This window comes from Cnephaeus nilssonii (genome assembly GCF_951640355.1).
Source record: "Cnephaeus nilssonii genome assembly, chromosome: 1".
NCBI classification, from domain to species: Eukaryota; Metazoa; Chordata; class Mammalia; order Chiroptera; family Vespertilionidae; genus Cnephaeus; species Cnephaeus nilssonii.
This window is the reverse complement of record NC_137072.1, coordinates 7,885,111-7,897,448: the sequence shown is the minus strand read 5'-3', so window position 1 is coordinate 7,897,448 and position 12,338 is coordinate 7,885,111. Positions and strand designations below refer to the sequence as shown.

At 52.2% G+C, this 12,338-nt stretch overlaps 1 protein-coding gene across 2 annotated transcripts in view; it reads right to left on the bottom strand.

Moving 5' to 3' along the window:
- MDGA2 (MAM domain containing glycosylphosphatidylinositol anchor 2) overlaps positions 1 to 1,623 on the bottom strand; it is a 981,798-nt gene extending 980,175 nt beyond the window's left edge. For both annotated transcript variants that reach the window (XM_079779348.1, XM_079779347.1), the window contains exon 1: positions 938 to 1,623. In XM_079779348.1, coding sequence (XP_079635474.1) covers positions 938 to 1,214 — 277 coding nt within the window. In that variant the 5' untranslated portion in view covers positions 1,215 to 1,623. The remainder of the gene's footprint in view (positions 1 to 937) is intronic.
- Positions 1,624 to 12,338: the final 10,715 nt, after the last annotated feature.

Sequence of the window (12,338 nt, the reverse complement as noted above, 5' to 3'; positions counted from 1 at the left end):
TGTGTGTGAGTGTATCTTTCTGTCCTGAAAGCCAAGGGTGCCAACTGCTGACAGGCAAAGGAACCTGGATTGGCTCTTGAGGACTTAAAAACCTCCCCATGAACAAGCTCGCCCTTCTCCCCAGTCCTTATCCGCCCAGACCTGGGTGTTTCAGAGAACTGAGACGGTGTTCTAGTTGCAGTGAACTGGTGTCCTGCCCGGGAGCCCAGACGCGCGGACTTGGAGGTCCATTCATTCATGCATTTGCTCATCCATTCACACAAACATGTCCCTTAATTGTGTCTGGCACCTAGAATCTTGCCTGCTATTTCCTCCTCCCCAAGTCAGTGCTCCAGGCAATGGCTGGTGCATAATGCAACTCAACTGTCACCCCACTTCCTAAGCTGGAAAATCAAGTCTTATAGGCATGTTCTCAATCTCTCTCTCTCTCTCTCTCTCTCTCTCTCTCTCTCTCACACACACACACACACACACACACACACACACACGTGGGGAGGAGAAGGGGAGCAGAAAGGAATGGGGCGCTCACTGGGGTCACATTCGAAGCCTCCATTTGGGGGTAATCGCGGCACTGCCTAGGCGGCAAACGAGGTCAAATCGTTATGAAATCAAAGGCTGCTGGAGCTCGGGTCCCCAGCGGGGATAAACCGGGCGCACAGCCCCTGGTTCACGGGAGTGCGACGCTGCCGGCTCCACTCGGCTCGGAACCGGCTCGGAGCCGGAGCCCAGGCGCCGTGGCCGCGGCTCGCAGCCCAATCCGCAGCGCTCGCCGCCCGCTCGCCGCCCGCTCGCCGCTCCGGTAACGTGACGGAGTGTGAATCAAATGCCACGCCGGGGGGGGGGGGGGGGGCCGGGACGCGCGAGTCGTGCATTTTCGCTCACCAGCCCATCTCGCCTAAGAATCACAAGGTCACGATAACGCCGCGATTCCACTCACCGTACACTCCTTGGCCAGAGATCCCCTCCAGGAGGACTGTCAGCAGCCACACGAGCCCGTACACCAAATCCATCTTCACGTGAACATGGACATGTCCAGCCCGGGGGGGAAGCGGCGGGACCTTCCGGAGGCCGGCGGCCCGGCGAGTGCGCTCCCTTCGCTCCCGGGCGGCGCCGACGTGCCCGCGAGCCGGCCGCCCCGGGCAGCGCCGTCCGTCTGTCCTTCCCCGGCGGCGGCCGAGAGCGGAGCGCGGCGGCCCCACACACCCCGCACTCATGCACGCACCGACACAGGAGCACACACTCCCGCCGCACGGCAGCCTGGCACACGCTCCCAGGCACGCCTCGCTCTCACGGGGCGCCTGGGAAAATCGCAGACGCCGGGGAGGAGCGGGGGGCGTGCAGCGAAGGGGAGCGGGGAGGCGAAGTGCTCTCCCGGGGAGCGGGCTCGGGCTCCGCAGCGGCGGCGGCGCGCTGGGCGGGCGGGCGGCGGGCGCGGGCTGGGGGCCGGGGGCCGGTGCGGAGCGCCGGGAGCCGGGCGCGGGCAGCCAGGGAACAGGAAGTGGCTTCTGACTCGGGGCGCCGAGCAGAGGGTGCCTCGCCGGGGTCCGTCTTCACCAAGTAACTCGCGAAGGTCCCCGGAGGAGCATCAAGCAGCGGCAGCGGCCCGCCCGCCCGCAGTCCGGAGCCCCCGGCCCTGCTGTCTTGCCTTCCCCCATTCCATCAGTTGCCATTGCAACGCCAATCCGCTTACACGATACAGGCTCGCATCGCTGAGCTGGGAGAGGAAGAGGAGGAGGAGGAGGAGGAGGAAGAGGAGGAGGAGGAGGGGGGGGCGGAGAGGAGGAGGAGGAGTGGGACTGGGGGGGCAGGGGTGGGGAAGAGAGGAGAGGAGGAGGGAGAGGAAGAGAGGGAGCGACAGGAGCAGAGTGTGCGTCTGGAGCTCTCCTGGGCACCAGCCGCCGCCGCCGATCTCCAAAACAGCCTTCAGGACCCGCCCGCGAAGAGGGGCCTCCGCCGGCAGCGCCGATCCCGGGAGCCGCTAGCGGGGTCCAGCCGCCGCCACTTGCGAGCGGGAGAGGCAGACACCGGAGCCGCACACACGTCCACGCGCGCTCGCCCGCCCCGCGCGCGTCCTCTCCGCTGCCGCGCCGCCCCCGCCAGGTGGAGGGGTGGGGGCGGTGGGACCCGCGGGAGTTCAGAGGAGGAAGCCGCAGAAGGGCTTCCCCGCCCGGGCCCACGGAGCGCTGGCGTCCGGGGGTGAGCGCGGGAGCGGCGCCCGGGAGGACACCCGGCTTGGCGGCCGCCGCTCGGGCCCCGGCTGCGGCAGAGGCTCCCGGGCCGGGCGGCGGGGCGCCCCGGGCTGGACGCCGGCCGGGATCCCTGGGCGGACGCGGCGCCGCGCGCCTCGGAGGCGAAGAGGAGGAGGAGGCGGGTGACGCCGGGAGCCGGCGGACGGGCCGCGGGCGCCGCGGGGAAGGCTGTGTGCGGTCACGTTGTGCGCTACGTGCCGAGAGCGCGAGCTGCTCGCCGCAGCCGGGCGACGTCAAAGCCCGGGCGCGCGGCTCGGTCGCCGTCCCCGCGGCGCGGCTCCCCCTTCGCCCGGCCTCCCGGTGTCCGCCGGGCGCCCCTCCGCGCGGACCGCGCCGAGAGGCTCCGCGGGCCGGCGGCGTCCGGCCTCCACCGCCCCCGCCGGGCCCGCCCCGCCTCTCCGCGAGCCTCGCGGCGGCGGCCGCCCGGGCCGGTTCCCGAAGCCGCTGTCGGCGTTTGCCCGCGGGGGGCCAGCGACCACCCGGCCCGGGCGATCACGGGGCGCGCTGCCGCCGCCCCGCCGCCCACGGTCTGCCGGGACCCGTTCTGCTTGGCGAGAGAGCAGAACAGGCCACGGCACTAGGTAGCGGCTTGGTTTCTTTCCCATTTCAGTCCTTTTTAAATGAAAATACGGTCATCACCGCATTGAAGGCTCCAGGGCAGAAAAACGGGGAATGCTGAGCTTCGTTTAATATGCACTGTCTCCTGCTAAAGTTAACTGCTTGGAAAATCTTTGCTCTTTTGTGAAAAAGCGTCTCCTTGGGGCAGAGGAGAAGGGACTAGGAAATGTAACGCATCTTTAATTTTAAAAGGAACTAATGTAGAAATACTTCACCAAAAATTAATAGGGATAAACTGGAAAGAGAGGAGTGGTTTGTGATTTGTTTCAGTGGCCACCGTAATTAGTGCTACCTGTGCGCAATCCACTTTGTTGAATATACCCTATTCTTGACTAATTCAGACAGAACTGGGTAGGGAGGTGGTTAAAACAGCTGGAAACGTGTATTGATACGTGTGTTACTAAAGTAGTTGCTATGGAAAATCTGGCGTATCATATTCATTTATCTGCTTCCATATTGACATAACGCTGCAGGTCCCGCTCCTCCTACTACCTTTGCCGGGGGGGGGGGGGGGGGGACTCCGGGCACCAGAAAAGGAACAGCCCCCACTGTTCCCGCTGAGGTTCCTCACTTAGGCATATCATTGTTATTGGGTACGATCGGGTGCGTACCCTCTGCGCTTACAAGATAAAAGGAAGGAAGAATGGTGAGGGTCCCAAAGGACACGGCGCATGGTGTTGAGAACCCGAAACCTTCTTTATGAAATGCCACTCTCAAGTAGATGGAATTAAGTGTCATTCCAGGAGCAAAACCCAACGTGTGGCTTTTCTGAAGGGGAATGAGCGAAGCTCACTCATTAGCCACCTGTGGTGGGGGGGGGGGGGGGGCGGGGGGGATTGTCATGTTTCTGGAAATCTGTCTTTTAAAAGCAGATCATCCCTGAATACTGCAGCACAGCAGCTTCCAGGGGCAGTCAACTGCAACTTGGCTCTCAGCTCACAGCTCAGAATGTATCTTGTCCACCAGGCCCTTACGTCCAGCTTTTAGCTGCTCATGTTCTGAAATAACACTTCACCTCCATGTGTGTCCTGTCTTTTTTTTTTTTTTTTCATTCTTATTTATGGAATTAAGAGTATGTGTGTGTGTTTCAGTGACTTCAGGACTCTAAATTAAAGTATTTTATTATTTAAAAAAGCAATGTATTACTTTGACAAAGGAACCCAGACTAAATGAGAGTCCATAATGGTGACTGCTTTCCTTAACCTTCAACATTAGGACATAAGCTTTAGGAATGCAGGGCCTTCCTTTTCCATGGAATGCACATCCCTGTCGTGGAAAAGACCACACACCCATGATGCCCTCAGCAGTTCCTGAGTGAGCTGTTTAGAGCTGTATAGAATTTAGACAACCCAGTCATTTTACAATTTATTTCAGTGGTAAAACAGCCAGGTGTATCCACTCTGGATCAGACCTTAGCCTAGATATTAAACATTGAAAGACATATATAGGATAGAATCCCTTCTTTTAGGAAGCACACAATCTAGGATATGTTGGTCAACACATGCACCACTACATATATTGACACTATAATTGCTATATAAATAAAGTCCCGGGCACAGAAGGCAACGTTTTCATGCAATCGTTAATTGGGTTATATGGCAGTAAGAATAAAAATCTCACTGCATTTAATATCTATTTTTTTTTCTTCCTATAAAAATACTGGGTAGATTACTTACAGAAACAATTGGCCAGTTCAGTCTACCAAATGTTTTTGTTTTATTTAGTTTGCCTTGAAATTCAACATTTGTAAGGCTATCCTGACCAAAAACCATTATATATACAGCCACACCTTAGCACTAGCTATTGAGGGCCTCCAGGTGGTGAGCCTGAGCTAAGGCTTAAGGAGAGCCAGAGAGAATTTCGTAGAGAGAAGGGGAGGAGCTCTAGAAAGCAGGTCCAAACGCTGTAATGAAATCAGACCCAGGACATTCTGTGCAGCCCAATTAGAGCAATTTCCCACAGGAGCAGTGTAAATAACTGTAAGGATCACCAGCGTCTTGGATTTTGTACAGGGAATATGGATATCGCTTGGAACCCAAAGGAACTCTGCATTCCATTACTGTCAGGGTCCACTCAAGAGTATTCTTCTGTCTCTGATGAGAGCAGCAATGAACATTTTACACTAGGAATGTGAAAATTTAGGGGCTTTCCTCTGACAGCCATAATTACCTTAATAATCTGTGATAGTCATATTGACTATAGTTTCACTTTAAATTTCTATCTGTATATGAGCATGATGTGCCAGCCTAGGTAGCATGCGAGAGATAATATCATGGAGGGAATCACGGCTGGCACAAGATTCCCCCAAAGTGGTAAGACAGTAACTCTGGAGATAAAACTGAGTAGGCAAAATCAGAATATATGTGGCAAATCTGTCCTTTCTTTCCAATCTAACCTCTTTCCATAAAGCAATACCAGGTCTTATATATTACTTATGGCTACTACCTGTTCCCTGATGGCCCTTTAAATCACACTGACTCCCATACACACTACTGGCTTTCCAGTTTATAAAACCAAACAAGAATGTAAAAATCATCAGTGGTACACAAGAGATGTCTCGGGAATTGTACACCCTGATGGTTGCCACATACTTCCTTTGCTCACTCTATTCTTGGTCCTAGATTTCTAGCTCACATCACAGCTTGCTGGGACTACATATGACCCACCCTGAATGCTTAGCTGGCTACACATCTGGACCCCTGGCATACCTCTTTTATCCTGAGGATAAATCTGCTTCTAATATTTCCAAAATCTGTTAAGGCAAGCTCCATTATTCTATGGCTCAGACATGCACCTGAGACGCCAAACTATTACTCTCTTAACCTCTGCCCAATGGACCAGATCTCTTTAAAGCTTACCAAGATTATAATAAGGTTTGATTAAACTCTAAATGGAGCCATTCCTGTTGGGTACACAATCTCCTGTCATGGTAAATTTTCTCTAGCCAAATGCCTGTCACCTAGTTTTATTTCCTACTACTTAGTAATAGCTTCCAGCATGCAAGCTTAGAAGTCTAAGCAGGACCACACAGAACTGGCTATTTCAGAGGATAAAGAGACATAATTTCCAATCAGAGAAACAGAGCATAGCGCAGTGGTCGGCAAACTCATTAGTCAACAGAGCCAAATATCAACAGTACAACGATTGAGATTTCTTTTGAGATCCAAATTTTTTAAACTTAAACTTCTTCTAACGCCACTTATTCAAAATAGACTCGCCCAGGCTGTGGTATTTTGTGGAAGAGCCACACTCAAGGGGCCAAAGAGCCGCATGTGGCTCGAGAGCCGCAGTTTGCCGCGAGCTGCAGTTTGCCGACCAAGGCACTAGGGAATTCCAGGTGCTGCTCATTTCTAGGATGCAGGTGGGCAACGGGCAGGGCAATTGCTCTGAGGCAGCAGAACCCAGACACTGGTAAGTAGGAGACAAAGGTTTTGGGAAATAGGACTTTCCCTCAACAGGGCTTTGGGGAGAAAGAAAAAGGACAATGAGAAAGGCATCTGCTAATAATATAAATAAGGAAGCACATCAAATCCCCGTTGCATGGACTGAGGGACGTCAACAAGAGACATAAGACTTGAGGAAACAACAAAATACCCAAAGAATAATGCCTGGAGGTAGCAAATCCAGCTACCTCCAAATAAAAAAGGAGGGTCTCACAAGAGGCTTCATGTATGGATATGCATGAAAGGAAGGCAAGATAATTTGTTACCAGATGATGGGGCTAAGGTCTCAGACATAATGTGGCTGCCAGTGAGGAGTATCTGAAAAACTGAGAAAAGGAGAGAGGCAGAAAACTGAGACAAAGGCTTTGCTTGAAATTCTATCTTCAGCTTAAAAACAGCAAATTTCTGAGTTTTTCCTCTGTGATAAAGAATGTTTTCTCTCATAGTTTCTACTTTTAAGACAGGCATGCTACTCTGTAGTTCTAGACTTCCAGGATTTCATGAACCGCTTATGTTCTCTACAGTTTGTATCTCGAACACATAATCATTTTTAAAAGGCTATGCTTATATGCTATAGCCTTGGTAAATTTAGTAGGCCTGCCCTAGATTTATTCTTATTTTGCATGTCTCCCTTGAACTCTTGTTATAATTCTGACACTATTTCAGGAACAAGCTCAATGCTGATTTGTTGGAGCATAGAAGATGTTCAGTGCAGGACAGTGTAACACAGTAGGTGCAAGCCTGCGCTTTGACCACAGACTGCCTTGGGCTTGAATTGCTGATGTCAGTGTGACCTTGATGTTTCCCTTATCCCATAAAATGAAAAGAGCAAGAGGTTGCTGGCAGTTTTATATAAAGTAATACACATAAAATACATAGCTCAGCACCTGGCACATAGTGCTCAATAATTATTTTTATTCAGTGTTTTTCTTGTTAGTTGTTGGAGAGCATTAGTTTATGGGGCTAAGCTTGAATGATTTCCATTTTGAGGTTAGCTGACAGCTCAGAACCTTTAGTTTTATAAGTATGATGAAGTGTTTTTCTCTGAACTCATTACTGCACTTGCTTTCAATCAAAATTCATCTGCCCCATTTCTGTCCAGTCACATTGAATTCTGAATTGTTCAGTTTATCTGCAATGGTTTGGCATTTCAGTACTTAGGAATAGCTTAATGTCTTCTGAAAACTTAAAAATATGAGTGAGAGTATAGATCTGCTGCAAGATTATTTTTGAAGGTGGTACATCCCCAGATGTATCCTGGAGAAGGCCAGAGCTTAACTATTAACAGAGAAGTTTCTCTTATCACTCTGCTGATTTACTATCTTTTAAAACCAGATGAGTATGAAGGGGTCCTTACACTTCTAAGGTCATCCATAGAACAGATTAAAAAGATCCACCTCAAAGTTGGAATAGAAATCTTGTGGTGGAAATATAAAGAAACTCTCTGTTTCTGACAAAGGAGTGATTTGATTAAGCCACGGATAACATATAAAGGACCAGAAGAGAGTTGAACAAAAATTTTCCTCAAGATTCTAGATTTGGAGCAATTACAGCTGTGCATGTAATAGGAAATAAAGGAAAGAAAATTTTGGTCATAATCATGCAGTTGGTGCAAAAATCTATCATTGTAACACTAAACATAATATAATCTATAATAATAAAAGTGTAATATGCTAATTAGACCAGAGGTCCTTCCAGACAACCTTCTGGACGAGGCTGGAGCTGCGAGGGAAGCCCAGGTCCCAGGTGCAAGAGGGAAGCTGGTGCCGGCAGTTGGAGGAAGGAAGGCCTACTCTTGCATGAATTTCGTGCTTTGGGCCTCTAGCATAATATAATATAATAATATAATATAATCCTATCTAATAAAAGAGAAACATGCAAATTAACCATCACTCCGCTACACCCACCAGCCAATCAGAGCGAGTATGCAAATTAACCCAACAAAGATGGCGGTTAATTTGCATATGCAGACGCTGAGCGGCCTGGGTCCTGGGAACATCCTCCAGACCCAGGCCGCTCCTAGCCTGCAGACCCGTGCTTAGGCCCTGAGCGGCAGGGGTCCCAGAAAGCTCCCTGGCCACTCCGAGCCTATGGGTGCAGGCCCCCAGCTGCTTGCGAATGCTCCAGCACCAAGCGGCGGTTTGGGTTCACGCCCCCAGCCGGGCGCCCATGATGGGGGCCTGGTTGCTGGCCTCTGGGGTGTGCGGAGATCCTGGCGGCCACCGCTGCATGCGCCCCAGGGGACCCTGCATGCCCCCCAGCCTGGCGCCCATGGTGGGGCTGGCTGCTGGTCTCGGGGACGTTGGGCGACGGGGATGTTCCCGCCCCGCCCCAGCGGCTTGCAGGAGCTCCAACACCAAGCGGCGGTTCTCATCCATGCCCCCAGCCCAGCGCCCTCGATGGGGGGAATGGCGGCCACCACTGGGTGGCAGGGACACGCCCCTAGCCCACTGGACACAACGCAGGCATTGCATAAGCTGCAGAGGAAATACCTTTTTAAAAATATATATATTTTATTGATTTTTTTTACAGAGAAGAGGGGAGAGGGATAGACTGTCAGAAATATCAATGAGAAACATCAATTAGCTGCCTCCTGCACACTCCCCACTGGGGATGTGCCTCCAACCAAGGTACATGCCCTTAACAGGAATCAAACCTGGGATCCTTCAGTCTGCAGGCCCACGGTCTATCCACTGAGCCAAACCAGTTTGAGCATAAACACCTTTTCTGACTGCTTATTGGCTAAGCTCCCTGTACACTGCCAATTGCAGTGTTCTTGGTAACTTGTGTAATATGAATCCAAGAAGGTGATCTAGGGCTTTTCCACCACACTCCTGGAGGAAAAAACAAAGGTCCGCTGCTGGAGGGGCTAAGAAATGTCATATCCTGCCCTAGCCGGTTTGGCTCAGTGGACAGAGCCTCAGCCTGCTGACCGCAGGGTCTGGGTTCGATTCTTATCAAGGGCATGTACCTAGGTTACAGGCTCCTCCCTGGCCGGGGCCCAGGTCAGGGCTCATGCAGGAGGCAACCAATCAAAGTGTCCCTCTCACATTGATGTTTCTCTGTGTCTCTCCCTCTCTCTTCCACACTCTCTAAAAATCAATGGAAACATATCCTCAGGTGAGGATAAAACAAAAAGAAAGAAATGTCATATCCTATGAAAGACACATCTTGAAAATGCCTAAAGAAAGTTGTCTTTTTTTCTTGGTGAAGGGACTAGAGTCCGTGTTGATGAAAACACCTTGGTGGTTGTGGTGACTGGCAGTGGCTGCAGCAGCGGGGTGATGGGGCTGGTGCCTTCCCTTGATCAGCCCGGTCGCCTGAAATCCCTCGAGGGGTCCCAGATTGGAGAGGGTGCAGGCTGGGCTGAGGGACACCGCCACCCCCCCCCCACCCGTGCATGAATTTTGTGCACCGGGCCTGTAGTGTAATAATAAAAGGGTAATATGCTAATTAGACTGGATGTCATTCTGGACATCCTTCCTGATGAAGCTGGGGTCGGAGGGAAGCCAGCTGGGTCCCAGGTGCCTGCAGATGGCTCAGGGGAAGCCAGGGGCCTGTGAATAGCCCGGAGGAAGCCAGCCCAGGTCCTGGGTGCCGGAGAGAAGCCAGTGCTGGCAGCCAGGGGAAGGGAGGCCTACTCTTGCAGAAATTTTCGTGCATCAGGCCTCTAGTATAGTATAATATAATATAATATAATATAATATAATATAATATAATATAATATATAATAAATGTAATCCTAATATATAAAAAGCCAGGGGCTGTCACTACTAAACGATCAGGAGGATGACCAAACAGTAGGCTGTGTGGGGCGACCAGGCCAGCAAGGGAGTTAGTGAAGGACGACCAAACGACTGAACAGCAGGCATGTGGGGTGACCAGGCCAGCAGGGGGGACAGTTGGGGTGACCAGGCTGGTGGGAGGGCATTGGGGGCAACCAGGCTGGTGAGGGGAGCAGTTGGGGGTAACCAGGCCAGCAGGGGGGCAGTAAGTCTTGACCAGACCAGTGGGGGGAGTAGTTGGGGGTGACCAGGCTTGCAGGGGAGGGCAGTTGGGGTTGACCAGGCCAGCAAGGGGGGGCAGTAAGGGGTGACCAGGCTGGCAGGGGGACAGTTAGGGGCAAGCAGGCAGGAAGGCAGGTGAGCAGTTAGGAGCCAGTGGTCCCAGACTATGAGAGAGATGTCCGACTGCCGGTTTAGGTCCAATCCCTGGGATTGGGCCTAAACCAGCAGTTGGACATCCCCCAAGGGGTCCCAGATTGGAGAGGTTGCAGGCTGGGCTGAGGGGACCCCACCGTGCAAGAATTTCATGCACTGGGCCTCTCATCCTCTCTAATAAAATGGTAATATGCAAATTAACCATCACTCTGCTACACGGGCCACGCCCACCAGCCAGGCCACGCCCACCAGCCAATCAGGGCGAGTATGCAAATTAACCCCATCCAAGATGGCTACAGCCACAAAGAGCAAGGTTTCCCAGGTAACAGAGCAAGCCAAGCTTTCCATAGCCATTGAAGGCCTAAGCCTCCACTCAAGCTACAAAGTTTCAATTATAGAAGGTAAACAAATTCAAACAAATGGCGGCAGAATAGAGCTTGAGAGAGCAGGCCAGGGTTTCCGCCGGCAACAGGGGAAGCAAAACTTTCCGCACACCCTGGCCGGGCTCACCCGCTTAAGGCTACAAAATTTCAATTGTAGAAGGTGAATTAACTGCCACAGAAATGGCTGCCGTCCCAGAGGGAGCAGCAGGCTTGGCTCCGCTCCAGGCTACAAAGTTTCAATTGTAGAAGGAAAATAAATTCCAGATACCAGGGCCTCCCCTTGGGTTGCCAGGGGGCGTGGCCGGCCTGAAAACCACCAGAGGCCCCTCGCTCAGGCTGCCCCATGTGCCAAGGAAACCCCACCCTGATCTGGGACACCCTTCAGGGCAAACCAGCTGGCCCCCACCCGTGCACCAGGCCTCTATCCTATCTAATAAAAGAGTAATATACAGATTGGTCATCACTGCAACACACAATATAGCTGCCCCCATGTGGTCAAAGATCCTGCCCCCATGTGGACACAAGATGGCCACTACAAGATGGCCAGCAAGAGAGGGCAGTTGGGAGGCACCCAGCCTGCAAGGGAGGGCAGTTGAGAGGGACCAGGCTTGCAAGGGAGGGCAGTTGGAGGTGATGAACCCTGCAGGAGAGGGCAGTTAGGGGTAACCAGGCTGGCAGAGGAGGGAAGTTGGGGCAAACAGGCTGGCAGGGGAGCAGTTAAGCATCAACCAGGCTGGCAGCGGAGTGGTTAGGGGGTGATCAGGCTGGCAGGCAGAAGCGGTTAGGGGCAATCAGGAAGGCAGGCAGGCAAGCAGTTGGGAGCCAGCAGTCCTAGATTGTGAGAGGGATGTCTGACTGCCCGTTTAGGCCCGATCCCACTAGGATCGGGAGTCCCAGATTGGAGAGGGTACAGGTTGGGCTGAGGGACAACCCCCCCCCCCCCGCCGTGAACGAATTTCGTGCACCGGGCTTCTAGTCATAATAATAAAAGGCCAAGAGGCATCACTACCAAAATGACCAAACCACCAGTCACCAGGAGGTGCATGGAGCATCTCTCAGCCTGGCACCCCGCAGGGCGCCTCCTTGCGGAGGTGGGAGGTGAGAGGCTGGATGCGGGGCACCTTCTCACACAATTTTGCTCACTGGGTCCCTAGTATAATATAAACAAAACATAATGCAATACGCTGGAACTTTTAATATTAAACTCAACCTACTAATAAGCTAGTCATATTAGCTAGTGTTTGGGAAAACTCAAGAAAGCAGTCTCTTTTTGGTTTAATATTTAGTCTTCTTTATGCAATTACCCAGTTTTTCAGGGTTTCTCTCATATGTTTTCTTTGTCCCCACCCCATTTGTGTTTGGTTCATGTTTTGTCCTGATAATAGTGAGAGAGGTATCTTCTTCCATCCAGCATTGCTATCCTCCAGTTGATTTTTGGTGTCTGCCACATACCCTGCTGAACCCATTACTCACATCTTCAACCAT